Here is a 20,892-nt window from a genome sequence, read left to right on the forward strand (position 1 = left end):
GCTGTCCTGAGAAGCATACAGCATATCACCTTTTCGATGAATATCAAATCATTGAGTCAAACATAACATTATAGAATTTCTGTGTAAATTTTCAAAATAGCCTTTATTGTTAATTAGCTTTAGTGTGTGTGTGTGTGTGTGTGTGTGTGTGTATATGTATGTATATATATATGTATATATATATATATATGTGTATATATATATGTGTGTGTGTATATATATATATATATATATATATATATATATATATAAAAAACTTACTGGTAATTTTTTATCTTTTAAAAATATTAAATATGACCCACCTATTGGAAAAAAATCGTTGAACTCCAGTTGTTTACCAAACCTTTTATATTTATATATTAGAACCCATAAATGCACACTGCAAGTGGCTAGTATTGGGTAATGGTGATCTTAGTATACTACATAAATGCCTGTTTCCAATACTAATTATGATCACATGCAAATGGTCTGAAACTTTTGCCCTCTTTTAGGCTGTTTAAGTTTGAACTTCATTAAAATGATGTACATATCTGAGAGTAAAATCTTTGTGAACCTCTTCTGAATCTACTGTCGGATACCCAGTGGTGCTGCTGTTAAATGTAAGTTTTCAGGGAAAAAACTGAAATGAATAACATAAGACTAAACATGAGGGTCTGTATAATAAGCTAAATGAAAACAAGTTAATTACATACTTTAACAGGACAAGCAGCTGAACAGCTAGTGAAAATTAGAACTTTTTGTGCACAATACTGGTTTCCTGCTATAGATGCACAGTGATGTTCGATGTTCAATGTTCTGGGTGGTGTTAAAGGTCAGAACATTATGATGTATATGATGGAGAGTTGGTAAAAATAAAATGATGGCATTATAGAACAAAAGATAAAAAGTCCCTTTCTTGAGTTTAACACTGAAATTGAAAGGCACCACTCCCTATCTGTTAGAATTGTGTCAACCCAACAGAGACAAACAGATCAGAAAACTTAAAATTAAGAATTTGTATGTCTTTTCAGTGGAAGGCATGTATAATAAAACAACCTTGAAAAAGCATCCACACAACAAAATTTAATGACCGACACTGTATTTGCATGTATAAAGCATGACTACAAAAACCAAGTTCCAAAAAGTCTAATATTTCAGAGTTGGTTGACTGTGCACATAAATAAATGTGTGTAGTATTTCTAAAAATTACTGCTTCATTAAAAGAAAATAGCTTTGATAAAAGTGCAAAAAGCATGTAGAACCATCATGATGCATCGATATGTATCTATGTATCATTTATTAATTTCATTAATCATATGTGCAGAATTATTCAGAGAAGAATTTCAAGTCACATTAAAAGCTTTTAGTGCATTCTAATCCAAATCTTTGGTACAACCAGCTCCTTGGTTATACATTTAAATGTTCACTAGAAAAAGAAATTGCTTGATGTGCTTAAGTACATTCCTGGGGGAAAAAAAAGTCTTGATTAACCCCTAAACATAAAAAATTTCTAATTAATTAAACTATGAGAATGATGCTAAAGAAAGTAGTGTGTGAAGCACAAACCCTTTGTGAAAACTGTTGTAAACTCTTGTTTCACTAAACTAAAATTAAACAGCATTATATACAGTTCTGGGTATCCGACATGATGTGGAAATAAAAAGCCAACCAGTGTTCTGAATCAAATATGAGGGCGTATTTACTGCATTTTAATCTGTAAATGTTAAAGTTGCGGTGCTCAATTTTGACACCCAATTATATTTATCTAATCTTTCCCAAAAGTGCAGTACAGTACTCTGTTGTAATTAGAATGTGTAAAATATTCTATATAACTAACGTTATTGTATGTAATTAAATAAATATATTATGAGAAGCCATTTTACTGGGTAAAATGTAAATAATGTAAATAAATGATAGTAGGGCAGAGCTAACAAATACAGTAGTAGTAAGGGTGTGTTGGTTGAACATCATGAAAATCAAACAACATTTATCATTTATCTGCCACATAGATAGAAATTAGCTAAAGATAAATGTTATTCTGTTTTCCAATCATAAATAAACATGGTCTAAAAGTAGGAGTATAATCTATCATGTATTTTAAAACTGAAAGACATCAACAAAGTACTGTACTGTTAGTGGGAACTATAAAACATTACATTCTGTTGTATCACTATCATGGCATAGCCAAAGTGCCCCTGGTGAGGCAGGAGAGAGGGGAAGAAAGAGAACACCAGACAAGGGGAAAGGTCAAGGTCCAATCTGGTCCTTCTCACTGTTACCAAATAGTGTAACCCCCTCCTGAACCACCCATGAAGAAGTTGCTCTTGCGTTGTGTCATCACCACATTTGCACCCTGCATTGCTGCCAGCTGTGCTGCATTTGGAGCATGTCCAGGAGGAGGGGGCTGTTTTGATTGGAACAAGCAAATGAGGTACCATTATGGCTTTATAAACCAGCATTTATAAAAGTTATGGATAATTATAAACAGTGCTTAGACACAGAATTCATGAAAGAACCAAAGTGTTACATTAAGCCCACCCTGGAACATTCTGTAGTTTTTTGCATTACACAGTTAATGTACTATGTGAAAAAATTTTACATAACCATCATTTATTTATAATTGCAAACATGATGCAATGTGGTTTTCATTTTCTTATGAGAAATTTATTTAGTGGGCATACTCACAGGTATGGAAGCAGTGCTACCAGGGCCAAATCGAGCTCCAGCATCAAATCCCCCTTCCACTAGGACTGTGGAGCCTGGAGGATACACAGGTCCCATGGGGTAGTAACCCATGGGAACATTAGGGGTCATTGCACCAACAGGCACAGTCTGGGGCATGGGCACAAACATTTGAGTTGCAGGGTATGCAGTGGTTATTGGAGGTAGCTGCCCAGTAACCTGGGGTGGGTGCATATACCTTGGCTGATAGATCTGTAGAGGAAAAAGGAAGATGCCAGGTTCACAATTAAACTATTTATTCAAATGACTCCTACACCCTAAGAGTTAAGTAGTATAAAAACATTGCACTTCACCATAATTACGGATTGCAATGTTTGCAGTTTCACAGATGACAATAAATGAGCACGCAAGTATTAATCAGTTAGGGAAAGTTATGGATAATTATAAACAGTGCTTAGACACAGAATTCATGAAAGAACCAAAGTATTCATGAAAGAACCAAAGTATTACTACTCCTAGCTGTCAGTATTTTATCTGTGTACTTTATCTCTTACAACTGATGTTTTTTATTATGCTTAAATTTTAAGCACATTCTTATTTAAGAAATAGGCCTAGTCTTACTAGATTTTAGCACCTAGGACAATATAAGCTAAGTATACAATGTTATTTACCCAATGAACACCTACACATGTTATCTAATTTGGCTATGATTGTACCTTTATGCCTCTGCCACTAGGTGGCATTATGTTTTTGGGTTGCCCGTCGGTCCACATGTCCAAGATTCTCGTTAAAGCTATATCTCAAGAACAATTAGGTGCATGTTTGTAGGATTTATATGGAATCATCACTGTAACCAGCAGATCAACTGATTAGATTTTGGAATTGATCCAAACAAGATCACAGCAAGGTCAAATGTCTGAAAAAGGTTTTCTTCAATAGCTTCCTTCCTGTTTGTCATACAGAAATGTTACTTAAATGCTGACGTTCAGAAACTCAAGGCCCATTTTCAGCTATCTAAGATTTTTACCATCCGTCTCTCCTTCAGTCAATGTGAGAGTCTTGTTAATGTGATCTCAAGAACAAGTGGTTAATGTTTGTAGTGTCTATTTTGAATGGTGATTGTAACAAGCAGATGAACTGATTAGATTTTGGAATTAATCCAAAGGTCAAGCCTTAGATCTGTCAAGCCATCCAGTTCAGATGTCTGAAATAGTTTTTCCTTCCTCCCTTTTTGAAATATTGTTTAAGGGTATTTCAGGCATACAATTTTGTAACAAGAACTAGACTTGGTGGTGGTGGAAGCATCCCCATCTATGCCACTGGTGTACAGTTCTGCTTGTTTCTTACCTCAGAATAGGCAGGAGGGGCATCTGTGTATGGGGGTACCTGGGGTGGTGGCACTTGCATAGCAGGAGGGTATATGGGTGCTGTGCTCTGCTGAGGATACACAGCCTGTTGTGGATATGACCCTGCATGGATACAGTCAGGCATGGATTTTAGTAACAGCAGACACCACAATTCTGTGCTGTATTGAAGACATTTGATTGATAATAATAATTATATTATATTTAATAAATTGTAAATTAAAAAGTGGGATAAAAGCTATACTAGAAGCTGTCTAAATCTGTGTTGACCATGCCAGCTTGAGCACTGAACATATGCATGGACTGAGAGACCTGGTAAGATAAGTGGCTATGCTTGTGGAAATCAGGGTGGCAAATGATATTACACTAGTTTCTGCCATTTATTTTGCATAACAGCTAAGGCAGAAACTATTTACTAGAAACTAGCTAACATTTAGCCAACATGTTCATGTGCTTCGTATACTGAGGGTTGCCAACCTACCCGGATTAGCCTGGAGCCTCCTATAATTAGTCTAAGTCGCCCGGTATGAAAAAGAAAAAAAATTCCCTGAGATTATTTTGTGAGACTAAAAAGAGAATTCAAAGAAATTGATAATTAAAAATATAGCTGCAAGCAGTGATTAAAGGCTCAAGCACTTTCTTGCCCCACCCCTTAGTGACAGAGGGAGACCAGAAGCTGTTGGGACTATCCTACTAAATTTGATGGCATTATGTCAAGCTGTTGCTGAGCTATTGCCTCACTTTCTGTTTTAAGTAGCCCTACAAAGTTGCAAATGATCTCAAAGCTTGTTTGTTAATATAAGGTCATGTTGCTAAACTTAGGCTATATGCCAAATCTGGTGTCAAAATGCATTACTGAGAAATGGCCTTACTTTCTGTTTGGTGACTTCACAGACTTTACATGAACAATAAAGGGAATCAAGAGAAAGAAGAACCGTGATTTGATTTGCACTTCATTTGATTGATGTTGAACCGTTCAAAGTTATGAGCAGTTTTACTAATTTGTGAATTATAGTGCCCTAGGTCTGTTTGGTCTGAATACATCACAGAAGTGCCAAGATATGCCCTCAGCTCCTTTCTGGCCACTTCATTATCAGATTTCTTTTTGAGTGTTATGGACAAACTTTCCTGCATAAAATTTTTTTAAAAAATCGGAGAAGCAAGATTTGTTCGAGTTGCTCTCATGATACTGCCGTTCAAATTTCATGATGAATGGACAAAATTTGTAGGAGTGAAAAAAAATTGTTTAAAAAAGAAAAATCAAAATGAAGTAAAGTTCTACGTGGCGGAAATTTAACATCATATCTGGTATCCGTTGAATAACTCTGCATGACCAAAAGAATCAGACAGAAGTGAAACTGAATTTCTATGATGCTGTGCTTGGAGCTATGCTGCATTCAAGGCAAAGTTGCCACTTGAATTCCCCGCCTACAACCGGTAAAAGCCACAGAAACTACCCCCTCAACTTGTAAATTCAACTCGTCAACTTAGGGTAGTCTTCTCAACTACCAGTTCCTTCAGTGTTTATGGAGTGACCTCAAATCAACGTGACTGCGCACACTGCAAACGGTGTAAAGCAGGGGTCGGAAACTATGGCTCACGAGCCATATACGGCTCTTTTCAGTGATTGCCTATGGCTCAACGGTGGGAAAAAATAAATAAAAACAACCACGAAAGCTAGTGTGTCTCTTCAAATAAAATTTTACATATTACATATTTTAAAATATTACATAATTCATAATCAGTGCCCTTGTCATGTATACACCAACCATTCATGATGTGGCACAACAAGCCCAAATTTCACTGGATAATTTGGAGCGGAGCGGTAATTTCCTGGTCTAATTCACAAATCGGTTGAACACTACATAGCCATTGTCTGTTTTCAGGTTTGAACAAAATTAAAATGGCTAAAAGAAAAAAAAAATGATCAATATCGTTCTTTCCAGTCTGAAAGGACAGACGAATTTGCATTTGTGGAGGGAGCTGGATCTGCGGTTTGTCTCATTTGCAACAAGCGAACTGCGTCACTTAAAAAAAATTGAAAGTGAAGAGGCACTTTGAAACTCACCATGCTGCATTTGCCTTGAAATAACCATCAGGTGACAGGAAATAAAAAAAAAAAAAAAAAAGCATGTGCTGAGCTCCAGCGGAGAGTGCAGACCAGCCAGCAGCAGCTACAAGCATGGACCAACCAAAGCAATGGGCTCAACTGTGCTAGCTTTGCAGGTGATTGTGAAGAACGGAAAACCAATTACAGATGGAGAGTATGTCAAAGGATTTATGCTGAAATTGGCAAAAGGACTGTTCACTGACTTTCCAAACAGCGATGATGGGCCCAAGCACTACTGTGCCATCGCCACCTGATGGGTGTATGAAAACAACGCATACTGAAATGAGTGCTGTAGAGTAACTTGTTTTGCGCTGATCTGTTAGGTTAAGCCCACGTCTTGACAACAGCTTCCATGTCCAAACAAAGAGGAGAGATGTATTTTATCCTTATTAGCCATTAATTAATTGGAATGAAGTAATGTGTAGTGGGCACATGCGCAGACACACAAGGAATTTGTTGTGGTTTTTTAAGGTGCTCCTTGGTACATACATGCATACATATCTTACATGAGAACAGAAAACATTTAAATAGTAAGACTTAACAATAAAAAAAAAAAATAATAATAATAATAATAATGTGTATGAATCCGGAACAGAAGATTTATGTACAGATTTGTGCATTATTTACTCTATACACAGCTGTATAAATAAAGAGATATGCATTTGTATTAACATAATACTTGAGAAAGAGGCAGTAATTAAAGATGGAGGATGAATTACAGGAATGAATTACAGAACAGACAATGATTTCTATGTTAGCAGTTTAAGCTGGAAATGACATGGGGGGAAAAAAACTGTTTTTATGCCTAGATGTTCTAGTGCACAGAGATCTGTAACGTCTGCCTGAAGGGAGAAGTGCAAACAGGTTGTGACCGCGGTGAGAGGGGTCTGTGATGTTGTTACCTGCCCGTTTCTTCACTCTGGAGTTGTACAAGTCCTGAAGGTTGGGCAGGTGCACACCAATGATCCTTGCTGCTATGCTAACAGTCCATTGCAGTCTTCTTTCTGATTTGCTGGCTGACCCAAACCAGACAGTTACAGAAGAGCACAGAACCGACTCAATAACAGCTGAGTAAAACTGTGTCATCTGCGCTTGTGGCAGGTTGAACTTTTTCAGTTGACAAAGGAAGAACAACCTCTGCTGGGCCTTTTTCCACAATGGAGTTAATGTGAATGTCCCACTTCAGGTCCTGAGAGATGGTGGTGCCCAGGAACATGAATGACTCCACTGCAGCCACAGTGCTGTCCATGATGGTGAGAAGGGGGAGAGCAGGGGGGGTTTCTCCTGAAGTCCACTATCATCTCCACAGTTTTGAGCGTGTTCAGCTCCAGGTTGTTGTGACTGCACCAGACAGCCAGCTGCTCAACCTCTTGTCTGTAAGCATACTCGTCGCTGTCCTGGATGAGACCGATGACTGTAGTGTCATCTGCAAACTTCAGAAGTTTGACAGAGGGGTCTTTAGAGGTGCAGTCATTTGTGAAGAGGGAGAAAAGCAGTGGGGAGAGAACGCAGCCCAGTGCTCCAGTGCTGATGGTGCAGGTGTTGGATGTGAATTTTCCCAGCCTCACTAGCTGCTGCCTGTCTGTCAGGAAGCTGGTGATCCACTGACAGATGGAGGTGGGTACAGAGAGCTGTGTCAGTTTATTTAGAAGGATATGTGGGATGATGGTGTAGAAAGCGGAGCTGAAGTCCACAAACAGGATCCTTGCATAAGTCCCTGGTTTGTCCAGATGTTGGAGGATGTAGTGCAATCCCATATTGACTGCATCATCCACAGACCTGTTTGCTCGGTAAGCAAACTGCAGGGGGTCCAGCAAGGGTCCAGTAATGTTCTTCAAGTAGATCAACACCAGCCTCTCAAATGACTTCATGGCCACAGACATTAAAGCAACAGGTCTGTAGTCATTTAGTCCTGTGATTTTTGTTTTTTGGGTACAGGGATGATGGTGGAGCGTTTGAAGGGGACTTCACACAGCTCCAGTGATCTTCTGTTTCCTGAAGACTTTGCGTACATCATCTTCACAGCTCTTAAGTACAGGCTGAGAAACAGTAGGGGCGAGGGAGGGGGAGGGTGTTGATGGCTGTGTTGTGAGACGGTCAGAGCGGGTGTGGGGTGTCAGACCAGGCTTTTCAAACTTACAGTAGGACTCGTTCAGGTCTTCAGCCAGTTGTTGACTGGCCTCAGTGCTGGGGTATGGGGTCTTGTAGCTGGTGATGGCTTTCAGTCCTTTCCACACTGATGTAGAGTCATTACTTGAAAGCTGTTTTTTCAGCTTTTCAGAGTAGTTTTGCTTTGCCACTCTTATCTCCCTATTTAGTGTGTATTTGGCCTGTTTGTACAAGGCTTTGTCCCTACTTCTGTACGTGTCCTCTTTGGCCTGGCGAAGCTGTTTGAGTTTTGCACTGAACCAAGGTTTGTCGTTGTTAAATGTTAAATAAGTCCTGGTGGGAACACACATGTCCTCACAGAAACTGATGTAGGACGTCACAGTGTCAGTGAGCTCATCCAGATCAGTAGCTGCAGCCTTCAAAAACACTCCAATCAGTTCAGTCAAAGCAGGCTTGTAAATCCCGCTCTGCTTCAGTAGTCCATCTCTTTACAGTTTTTACTACAGGCTTAGCAGATTTAAGTTTCTGCTTGTAGGCCGGTAGAAGATGAACCAAACAGTGCTCAGAGTCTCCCAGAGCTGCTCGGGGGACAGAGTGGTATGCATCCTTTAAAACAGTGTAGCAATGGTCCAGTATATTGCTGTCCCTGGTGAGGCATGTGATGTGCTGTCTGTATTTAGGCAGTTCGCAGGTGAGATTAGCTTTACTAAAATCACGAGAATGATAATGAAAGAGTCCGGGTAACGCTGCTCTGTGTGTGATCTGATTGGTAAACAGTTCTAGCGCCGCGCTCACGCGCGTCAAGAGAAATGTACCAGAATAAACGAGGAAAACTCCCGTGGCGAATAAAAAGGCTTACAGTTAATAAAGAGAGCTTCCAAATTTGGGCAGCACATCTTTAAAACTGTCACGTCTGTACACCAGCCTTCACTGATATGAAAATGTAATCCACCGCCTCTCGTTTTCCCCGACGTCTTGGTGACGTGATCCGCTCTGAACAGCTGGAAGCCCGTTAGATGAAGCGCACTGTCCGGGATGGCTCTGTTCAGCCAGGTTTCCGTGAAGCTAAGCGCAGCAGAGTTTAAAAAGTCCTTGTTTGTGCGGGTGAGGAGTTGTAGTTCGTCTGATTTATTTGCTAGGAAGCAGAGATTCGCCAGATGAATGCTCGGCAGCGGAGTCCTAAAACCGTGCTGTCGGAATTTCACGAGCACACCAGAGCGCTTCCCTTGTTTGTTGCCTGGAGCGCTTGTATAGGATCGCAGCTCCTCCAACTAAAATGTCCAGTAAAACGTCTGAACGCTCAAACGTCGGCAAAAATTTGGTGTGCTATTTCTGATGTCCAGGAGTTCGTTTCTTGTAAAGCTGATCGGAAAAAAGTTGCTTAAGACAGGACAAACAAACAAAAATAGTACAAGTACCAAGGAACAACAAACCGAGGCTGCCATGTGCGACGCCATCTTGATACATGGCTCTGTTTGTGCTTTTCTTCTAGTTTCTGATTTGATTTGAATTACAATGTAACAGCTATGCAAAGATTAACTGTAATAATAGCTATGTAGTAGATGTCTTCAAAAAAAATTTTTTTTTCAAAAAAATCCACATTAAATCCAAAAATGACCTATTTCCTGTTGGGTGGAGCTAATGACTGTCATATTGAAAGTTGTTCAGCTTGATGAAAACAATATATGTACAGAGTTTGGCAAAACTTTTGACTTTAGTCAAAAGGGGGCACTACAGAGCTCCCCCTCCATGCTCATGTCTTAGCTTTTGCCTAACGGTGAACAACTCTGACGAGTATGCCGACTTTCATGAAATTTTAAGCACACTAAGAGCCTCAAAAACACCCTGAAAAGAGCATTAATGTTTGATGCGTTACCATGGCAACACTATTTAAGATATGAAAAATCCTTTCACAGTTTTACATCGGCCATATCTTGACATTATTCTGACTCTGAATGTCTTGGAGTAATGTTGACCAAATTTGGTGACAATCATGTGAATCCCCTACAAGGAGTATTTAAAACTTCACCCCATGCACTTTTCACAAAATCTAAAATGGCCGACTTCCTGTTGGGCAAAGCTAAAAAGTTGTTCGGTGTCAATGAGAACAATGTATGTACTAAGTTTTGTATATATACGTACAAGTATGAACGATATATGCACTAAGTACCATGTAATAGGGGGCGCTGCAGAGCCCCACCCCCACCACTCCCATGTGCTACCCTTTGCCCAGGCCTAATGGCCGACAACACTGTGTGCCAAATTTCATGAGTGTTTGAGCATGTTAAGGGCCCCAAAAGCTCCTGTAACCTTGAAAATAATAATAATAATATTGATAAAACTCCTTAGGAAAACAATAGGGCCCTGCACACATAATCTCAGTGCTTGGGCCCTAAAAATACAAGATATGCCACTATCAGCAAGAACGCTTCATGATCATGCCATCATGATGGGAAACCAATTAGAGACACAAATGCAGGTAGCTACTTTTCCTTGAGTCTACCGACGTTAGCAACATAGCACAGCTCAGTGTTGGGGAGAGGTGTGTAACACGTGACACATGTGAAGAGAGTCTTGCTGTTTTGCATGAGAGGCTCAACAAGAGGGGAGGATGTATTTTAATCATTTATGCACTTTGCCACAGAAAAGAAGCTGCAGCTGGATAAGCTTGTTTCTGTATTTACAGATGGAGCTCCCAGAACTTTGGGAAAAAAATAAAGGATTTGTTACTCTTTTGCGTGAACAAGAAAAGCGGCCCATTTTAAACTTCCATTGCATTTTGCACCAGGAGGCACTAATTATGGCCGTTAATCATGTGGAGAACAGCTTCAAGAGGTCATGTAACTGGTTGTGCATGCTGTAAACTTTACTGTTGCTCAAGCTTTGCATGATCGCCAGTTTAAATCGCTGTTAGATGAAGTTGGGAGCAATTACCCAGGATTGCTCTTGCACACCAATGTGCTTTGGCTGTCAAAAGGAAAGGTGCTCAACTGCTTTGCTGCCTGTCTGAAAGAAGTACGGGCTTTTCTGGAAATTAAAGGCATTGTTCATCCTAAGCTCACAGACATTGAGTGGCTGCTGAAATAGGCCTGTCATGATAATTATCAACTTGTCGTACGATATAGCCCATTCTGTTTACATGCGTGTTTGTTTACATAAAAATGAATGTCACAAACGTTTTATCCATTCACATTGCTTCTGTACTCTCGTCGGCTGTAGGGCTGTCAAATTAAAATTCGAACTTCGTTGAATTTAAGATGAAAATGCACACTGGAATGCAAAAACTGTGGGCATTTGAATTTACGATGTGTAGCAACCACTAGCACAGATTTTAATTAAAACATACTGCTGAAAAAAAAGAATAGTTCTAGTGTTTCAAATAATCCAGTCAATAACGTTGGGGATTGACCTGATTAAGCTGCATGAGCTGAAGCTGAACAGTGAATGAACACCTGTAAACTGAAGCACTTTACTAGTGGGTTAATTAACTCCTCCAAAAGCATCCTATACACATGAGATTAATCAGATATACCGTCATGTCCGGAAGTATTTGGACAATGACAGAGTTTTTGTGACTTTGCCTTTATACACCACCACAATGGATTTGAAATAAAACAATCAAGATGTGATCGAAGTGTAGACTTACAGCTTTATTTTAAGAGGTTCCACAAAAATATGGCATTTACCATTTAGAAATTACAGCCATTACAGTACCACTATTTTCAGGGGCTCAAAAGGTATTTGGACAAAGTGACAATTGTAAATATAACCATAATTTTAATACTTGGATGAAAATCCTTTGCAGTCAATGACTGCCTGAAGTCTGGACGCCATGTTCTCAAAACTCAAATTCTGAGTTTCCTCCCCGGAGATGCTTTGCCAGGCCTTCACTGCAGTCAACTTCAGTTGCTGCTTGTTTGTGGGTCTTTCTGCCTTCAGTCTTGTCTTCAGTGAGTGAAAAAGCATGCTCTATTGGGTTGAGATCAGGTGACTGATTTGGCGATTGAAGAATATTCCATTTCTTTGCATTCAAAAAGTCTTGAGTTGCTTTCGCAGTATGTTTAGGGTCATTATCCACCTGCACTGTGAAGTGGCGTCCTATCAGTTATGTAGCATTTGGCTGAATGTGAGCAGAGAGTATAGCCCTATACACCTCGGAATTCATCTCGCTACTTCTGTCAGCAGTCACATCATCAATAAACACCAGTGAGCCCATTCCATTGGCAGCCATACATGCCCATGCCATAACACTGCTTCCACCATGTTTGACACATGATGTGGTATACTTTGAATCATGAGCTGTTCCTTTCTTTCATCATACTTTTCTCTTCCCATCATTCTCATACAGGTTAATCTTGGTTTCATCAGTCCAAAGAATCTTATTCCAGAACATGGGAGGCTTTTTTTTAGATGTTTTCTGGCAAAGTCTAATCTGGCTTTCCTGTTCTTGAATGTTACCAGTGGTTTGCACCTTGTTGTCCTCTGTATTTACATTCATGAAGGCGTCTCTTGATTGTAGATTTTGACAATGATACGCCTACCTCCTCCAGATTGTTCTTGACTTCTGCTGATGTTGTGAAGGGGTTTTTCTTCACCAAGGAAAGGATTCTGCGATCATTCACTTTAGTTGTCTTCCATGGTCTTCCAGGCCTTTTGATGTTGTTGAGCTCACCAGTGCTTTCTTTCTTTTTAAGAATGTACCCAACTGTTGATTTGGCCACACCTAAGGTTTTTGCTATCTCTCTTATAGATTTATCTTGTTTTTTCAGCCTAATGATGGCCTCTTTCACTTGCATTGAGATCTCCTTGGGCTTCATATTGGTAGCTCCACTCGAACAGCTGCCAAACTCAATACCTGATATCAACTCCAGACCTTTTATCTGCTTCATTTGTCTTGAAGTAACAAGGGAATGGACTGCACTTGGTCAAATAACTTCGTCAGTCAATTGTCCAAATACCTTTGAGCCCTGAAAATGGAAGTACTTTGCTTAGAATGGCTGTAATTGCTAAATGGTAAATGCCATATTTTTGTGGAACCCCTTAAAATAAAGCTGAAAGTCTACACTTCGATCACATCTTGATTGTTTTATTTCAAATCCATTGTGGTGGTGTATAAAGGCAAAATCACAAAAACTCTGTCATTGTCCAAATACTTCCGGCCCTGATTGTATACACAACATAAATGTAATATTACAACTTGCTTCAGCACAAAATAACAAGAATGCATAACTTAAGTAACACGTTAGGTAGAATGGTAAGTCACATTGTGAATACGCTCTTTCTGTAACAATGCATTAGAACACCGGCAATGAATAACTAAAGAATAAAGAATTCACAATATTGTATTACAATAGTGCACTCATTGTAATATTTCAGGAGATCAGGTTTTCACAACAAGGGCAGTTTACACATTTTTACTGATACATGTTCAAGTTAATATATATAATGTGTGAATATTTGGTATTGTTTTATTTAATAGAGTAAAACTGACTAAAATAATTATCAGAAGACAAAAACTATGACTAAAAACAGTGTGAAAATTAACACTGGAACTGGCCTGAGAGCCTAGCTTAAATCTTTTCATTCTATAATTTTACACACTTTAGGTTAAAAATAAATGCACTTTGTTAACAGTTTGTTCTTTGCAATAAACAATAAGACATAGCACTGTTTGGTTTGTATTTCCTGTAACTCCTGTGGACTGTTGATTTAAAAATCTGGTGTTCTCTATTTTTTTGCCCTAACTGAAATAATGTCTTTAGAAGTCAAATATAATTAAAATTTTGGAAATATTTAAGTGAAAAATTCGAATTTAGTTTTTCCAGCCCTGTTGACAGCCGTACTCTGCTCTCTGTGTCAGAGGCGGGGCTCAGGCAGCTTCTCCACACACACAGAGCAGATAACGTGTTAACCGAGGCTTATGGCTGTTTTAACAGGTGTTTTCCCAACAACTGCATAATTCCAGCCATATGTATGTAGGATATTTAATTTTTGTGACATTCCAATTTCAATGTCTGAATATTTTTAAGAATTAAAAGTTTATTGCTCTTTAAAAGGGTGTACTTGCATTATGCTATTATATCAGCGGCATAATATATTCTTAAAATGACAATATTGTTTATCGCAATTATTTCTGGGACAATATATTGTCCAACAAAAGTAGTTATCATGACAGGCCTAATTCTGCAGACATTACTGGTCATCTGAACCAGTTCAAGGTTAAAATGCAAGGTATCAGAGAAACAGTCTTGTCCCTACAACAGTCTATGCATGCATTTTAATCAAAACTGGAGCTTTTCATAGAAGACATTGAAACTTGTCTTCTGCACTTTGAAACACTGCGGGGATTAAGAAATAAATGTTTAGAGACAGACCCCAGTCAACATTTTGACCTCAGGCAGCTGGCCGCCTTCAGGTCAGATCTTCTGATAACCTTCAAATCACATTTTGGAAAATTTTTTTCATGTTCTGCCCTCTTCAAATTCATAACCCCTCCACGTGAGTGTGCAGTGGATGCACAAGAACTGATCTTCATCCCTGGAGTTTCCATTGCAGATTTTATTTGGAAGTTGCAGAAATGCAGGCTTCCGATATGTGGGTGATCACGTTTAATACACTGAATGCCATACTGGAGCGTGTCAGTATTGCTGTACTGACAACAAAATGTTTGGCTCGACGTACTCATGCCAGCAGTCATTCTTGCATCTCAACAATATTAAAACCAATCTGCGCTCACGTCTAACTGATGGAAGCCTTAATGCCTGCATGAAGCTAAATCTCACCAGCTATGACCCAGACTACAAAGCACTCAGCAAAACCATGCAGCATCAGAAGTCGCGTTAATGGTAAGTAGAGTTCAATTTACTCTTACTGCATTTTGTATTGATTTACCATTTGATGAAGCTATCATAGTTGGGTAAATGAAGTCCAAGTGCCACCTACAGGCCTGTTAGGTGAAGTGTAGGCTGTTACGTCAAGAACCCGCAAAATGTGAAATGGCCTTTATTACATTACCACTTTTGATAATTATGCAATAATAGTAAAGATATCTACAATAATAAGAAGCATATAAAAGGTCGAAAAACTTAAAACGTTAACTTTTCTCTTGCTCTTTAAAGAAAAAAAATCATAACTTTTTTTTTTTTTTTTTTTTTTGGCGTTTATGGCTCTGCCAGCTGAAAAGGTTCCCGATCTCTGGTGTAAAGTGCCCCTTCTCTACTTTTAAATTTCATTTAGAACAGTATTGGCTTTAGATCAGTTAATATACAGACACAGTAGTTAGTTAAATCTATAAAACTGACCATACCAATCACCATTTTGAGAAGGTAATCATCAACATTAGACAGCTAGCGTGTTGCTAACACTACTTGCTATTGTCTGGTGGCTAGCTTGTTGCTAAGCTACTTGCTGCTGTCCTTTGTTGTTGCTATACTGTAAATTCAGTACAAAATGTTGCATGAATGTTTGAAGTTCACTATAGTAGAACAGTACCTATAGCCACTCAGGCCTGTAACTGAAAAAATCTTGTTAAAGTAGTTTTTTAATGAGCTTAATGTGCTCCCACTTAGCATATTTAACATGCAGAGGTGGGAAATGACGTTATTAAAACTTGCAAATGACCACTGACAAGGCACCACGCACACAATATTATTGCAAACATACGTCCAACTTGACCTGTAGGTGGTGCAAGAGCACTTGAGGGGCGTACACCAAAACTGCTGTGTAGACTGTGCTATAACACTGTGCCAAATTTCATAAAACACACACTAACAGTTCTATGGGCTGCCCTTGACTCCCTTATCGAAGAAGATGTACAATTCCAATATGGTGCCTTTGCACCTTCGGTTCTTCGCCCCTAATAAGCTGAAAGGTTGAACATGTGAGTCTCTTTACATGACATTAGACACGACTTCCAAAATTGTGGTCTTTCAACCATTCATGAGTGCTGTATATATGCACCGGGTAAACACAATAAAGCCCTGTCAGATATACAGCCCCCTCTGAAAGTACTGGAACAGCAAGGCCAATTCTTTTGTTTTTGCTATAAACTGAAGACATTTGGGCTTGAGATCAATAGATGAATATGCTTTATTAATATGAATCAAATTTCAGCTCTCATTTACTGATATATACATCTATATGTGTGAAACAACTTAGAACGTGGTACCTTTTGTGGCAGACCACCTAATTTTAGGTAAGCAAAAGTATAGAAACAAATAGGAATAATTGGTTGCATATCCTTGCTTGCAATAAATGCATCAAGCCAGCAACCCACTGACATCACAGAACTGTTGCATTCTTCTTTTGTGATGCCTTTTCAGTTTTGTACCACAGCTTGTTTTGGATCATGAGCAGATCCTTTGTCCACACTTTGGCCTTTCCTTCACTTTGGTAGGGGTTAATCTTGTTTCCACATTTGTGGCTCATGTCTGCCAGCCAAGTCTTACTGATGAGGAGTGGTTTGCATCTTGTGGTATGACCTCTATATTTCTGCTCTCAAAATCGTCTTTGAATGTTAGATTGTGAAATCTTCACTCCTGCCCTGTGGAGATTTTGGAGATATCACTGAATGTTGGTTATGGGTTTTCCTTCACAGGTCTCACAATGTTTGTCATCAACTGCTGCTGTTTTCCTTGGCCGACCTGTTTAATGTCTGGTTGTTAATACATTTGTGGTTTTGTTCGTTTTCAGGACATTCCAAATTGTTGTATTAGCTATGCCCAACACTTGCAATGGCTCTGATCAATTTTCCTTTTTTTGTCAGCTTCAAAATGGCGTGCATTTCTCCTCTTGACAGGTCGTCATTTTGGTTTATCCTTTTTAACAACAAATACAATCTTCACAGGCAAAACCCAGGGCTCAAACCAAGAGCAGACATTCAGAGCTATTAATTGTTTAAACAATCAATCTAACAATGCACACCTGGGCAACAAGAAACACCTGTCAGTTACATGTTTCAATATTTTTGATCACTTGAAAAATGAGTGGGTTCAAACAAAAAGGTGCAAGTTTTTTTTTTTTTCCCCCTTAAAACATAACTATATGTAAATATCAGGAAATGAAAGCTGAAATTCTGATATATCATCTAATATTCATCTTTTGATCTCAAACCCAAATGTCTTCAGTGTATAACAAACCAAAAGAACTGGCCTTACCGTTCCAATACTTTCAGAGGGGACTGTGTGCAGGGCAGCAGTGTTTAGAGAAAACTCTGGACATAATTTAAAGGCATCTTTGAAAATGCAGGAACAGTATTGTTATTGTTAAATGTTATTTCTACATTAACAAGAACAACTAAGAACTGTCCAGTGAACTTTGTAATTAAACTTTTGGCCCAAAGTACCCCTTGCTGCAGAACAAAAAGTCCACTACTTCTTTTCCGTATGGCTGCTCCAGTGTCCAGGGTTGTCTAATTCTTTAAACAAGGTACTAAAAGTATCTCGTTTTATTATATATATTGTCAAAAAACAAACAAACAAAAAAAACGTAGCCTATAGCTATGACAAAGGAGAAATTTACTCAAGTTTAAGGCCCTGTTTCGCAATTTTGTAGGGTCAGTCAGTTTCCTATAGGGTTTTGGCAAAATAATTTATTTTGCTTTAATGAGAATATACTTTAATTTATCGATATAATTAAGCCTAAATCCTAAACTGCGGACAAAATAAACAACTAAATAAGCAATCAAAATCCGGAAATGTGTCATTCGGTTGGCAACCCAACTACATCAAATTAAACCTGAAAATGCTACAAACTACAAATTGTGCCATCAGTAAAGAAAAACAAAAACCAACCAACCAAAAAAAAACATACAAAAAACAAAACAATGACCTAGCTCGCTATCATACTAGTAAAACTCTTTAAAGCTGTAGCGTCAGAGTTTGATTAGATAGCTAGCTAATTAGCTATGTTCACGGTCACCCTTTTATTCACGACAATGCTTGCAAGAATTTTGGCCACTCGTTATTAAAAATTAGCCTGTAAATATAGTAGTTCCATACGGGTGTACTGACATTAGGTTATAATACAATTTCACATTAAGAAGTAAACGGGAAACATAGTTGATGCTATTCGATTGATAGATGTTTGTATGCTAACAACCTCGCTAGTCACTCAAAGGAAATTAGAATAGCCTTACAAAGCCAATGTACAATGTGGCTAACTCGTCGATGCTCGAATGGTGTAGAAAAATACGTACACAAACCCACCTTTGTTATTCATCGTTCTTTGTCGAATACAAATTAATTTAAAACAGAGTGTATGAAAACACAAAACTCGCGTCCTGGCTACTTCCTTGTTTTCCTCCGTCGGTTCAGTCTGTGTACTCCTCTACGTCATTTCTTTTTGAGCTACTCTCACTTAAAGTGAAATGCATGACAAAAAATAAAGGCAGTCTAATAATTTCCTACTTGCATCTATTTTATTACCGGTTTCAGTTAAAATATTAACGGATTAAAGGATTTTTTTTTCTTTTTTTACTTCTTATTTAAGCAAAGTTGAAGATCCTCCCAAAAAAATCTTATGTTTTTTTTACGCTCTTGACTTGGAGTTCATTTATCTAGCAATAAGGCTATTAGTTAGCCAAATAAAACTACAAATAAAACGTCATGATTAAACCGTGAATGGCTTCGTGTTTAGCTCATAAAATAAAGTTTGGCTCAGCAGGAAAAGCAGACAAATTTTTCTTAAATTGACCTGATAATCCCTGACCTGAATAATGAAGTGAACACGATAAACAGTGAAACAAAATAAGATAGAAATTTAAAAAAATGAAGAAAAAAAGTCACAGTGGTATATACAGCCATGTGTTGTTTTTTCTCCCTCTTATAGCAGTGTATTTCTTGATGTTCCATCTCTTTATGGTCCCGAGCCAGACAATCAGAATAACTTTAATACATAATATGTATAATATATAATAAACATACAAACAATAAATGTGCTTATCAACGTATATATGACATCTATGTGGAAATATTAAGTATAATACTTAATAGTACTGATGAGGGGGTGGAGGTTCGAATCACGCGTGCTGTGTGTGCGCGGAGCTTGCGTTCCCTGGTTGGCATTTATAAATTGTGTGAGTGTGCGCGCGCGATTGCGCCCTGCAATAGGTCGGCACATCCTGCCCAGGGTGTCCCCCCGCCTTGTGCCCCGAGTCACCTGGGATAGGCTCCAGCCGCCGCCTCGGTTAGCTCCTCGGCACCATTTCAGGCTCCAGGGCCTGCTAGCAACACTCTTTCCCCGGCACAAGGCGAAGGAGCTCACGGCTTAAATAATGCCGTTCCATCGCTGCTAGTTCTGAAAGCTTATGTAAACCATACATTTGGACAGACAGCACGGGCTTTTAGCCTAAATTGGTTTCTTTCCAGTCCATGGCTTGAGTATGCTGTAAAATCTGATGCATGTTTTTGCTTTCCATGTCACACATATGGGGCCTAAAATGACAAAGATTTAGCTTTCACAAAGCAAGGATTTACAGTATGAATTAGAAAGTGGCATTAAACAGTGAATAAATAAATCCTACTTGCTCTCCTGAGTGTGTGCAAATTTAGCTGACGGAAGATTTAGCAGTGCATGCCATGTTTATGAAGAAAAGCTGGCTTAAAAATTGGTTCAGTTTCTACTGCATCTTTTAATGCTGTGCAACACTTCAACACATCGGCCAAGACACGTAAACACTTGTGGGACGTGCTTGGTGTGCATGATCCCCTGGATACAGTGTAGATCTTTTTTTTGTCCTCTGTTTTCATGTCAGACCATTTACATGTCACCTCACATAATAATCCTTTTCTGTAATTTATCGTCAGATCTTAACCTTTCATGTGCTATTATGCTGTTACATAATACTGCTACATAATATAGCCATAGACGTGAGTATAAATAACTTTCATTTATACCTCTGAGAAAGTCTTTTTTTTTTTTTTTTTTTTTTGCAATTTACTCATTATTTCAGCACTGTGAGATTTGCCTTGTATGGAGCTCTGTGGGCTACACCAAATGCAAATCAGCTGTGCTGTGTAGGAGCCTGTATGGGTGATTGTCATTCATCAACGTACACACGCAAGTACGAAGAACATCGGTATTTCCAAATCACTTGTAAGTCTGATAGAAATCTTTTGCTCGGTTTGGCTTACGCAAACATTTACACACAATTTTACTAAACGATTGATAAATGAGGCCCATTGTGAATGGTCTTTGTCCTTCTTAAATGATCATGCTTCATCATTATTAAAAGAAAATCTTACTGTAAAATCATACAGTTATTGTAATGAAATGCTGCTTGAAGGACCCCTGAAGCACTCCGTGTGTGTCCAGCTTTATAGAAGATTCTGATAGCATGTCCAGTGAACCTTCCTGATCTTTCTGGAATGGAACAAACCCACTAAAGTAAATCTGATAAAATATTATTACGAGGGTATTGCTGTCAACTGTATATACAGTTTTTTTGTAAGACGTTGTTTTGAAACATAGTTAGCTTGCTCACTCAGTCTCATTAGATAGAAGAGGGATGGGAAAACTTGCTAAAAAGTTCCACAAGTTACATCTGGTTCCTAAGTTAATTAAAGTTATATAATTAAAATAACAAATTAATACATAAAAATTAAATAAAGTTGTTATAATTTATAATTGAAAAATGACTTCCTTTTCCAG

General features: G+C 38.5%; 1 protein-coding gene across 1 annotated transcript; it reads right to left on the bottom strand.

Moving 5' to 3' along the window:
- Nucleotides 1–1,061: 1,061 nt before the first annotated feature.
- Nucleotides 1,062–18,608, bottom strand: dazap2 (DAZ associated protein 2). The gene is made up of 4 exons (XM_026920854.3): nt 18,450–18,608; nt 4,009–4,130; nt 2,665–2,913; nt 1,062–2,383 (listed from the first exon to the last, which is right to left on the bottom strand). The coding sequence occupies exons 1-4, from the start codon at nt 18,460–18,462 to the stop codon at nt 2,255–2,257; spliced, it is 513 nt and encodes a 170-aa protein (XP_026776655.1). The 5' UTR covers nt 18,463–18,608; the 3' UTR covers nt 1,062–2,254.
- Between the last annotated feature and the right edge of the window lie 2,284 nt (nt 18,609–20,892).

The sequence above is a fragment of the Pangasianodon hypophthalmus genome, chromosome 16 (assembly GCF_027358585.1).
Source record: "Pangasianodon hypophthalmus isolate fPanHyp1 chromosome 16, fPanHyp1.pri, whole genome shotgun sequence".
NCBI classification, from domain to species: domain Eukaryota; kingdom Metazoa; phylum Chordata; class Actinopteri; order Siluriformes; family Pangasiidae; genus Pangasianodon; species Pangasianodon hypophthalmus.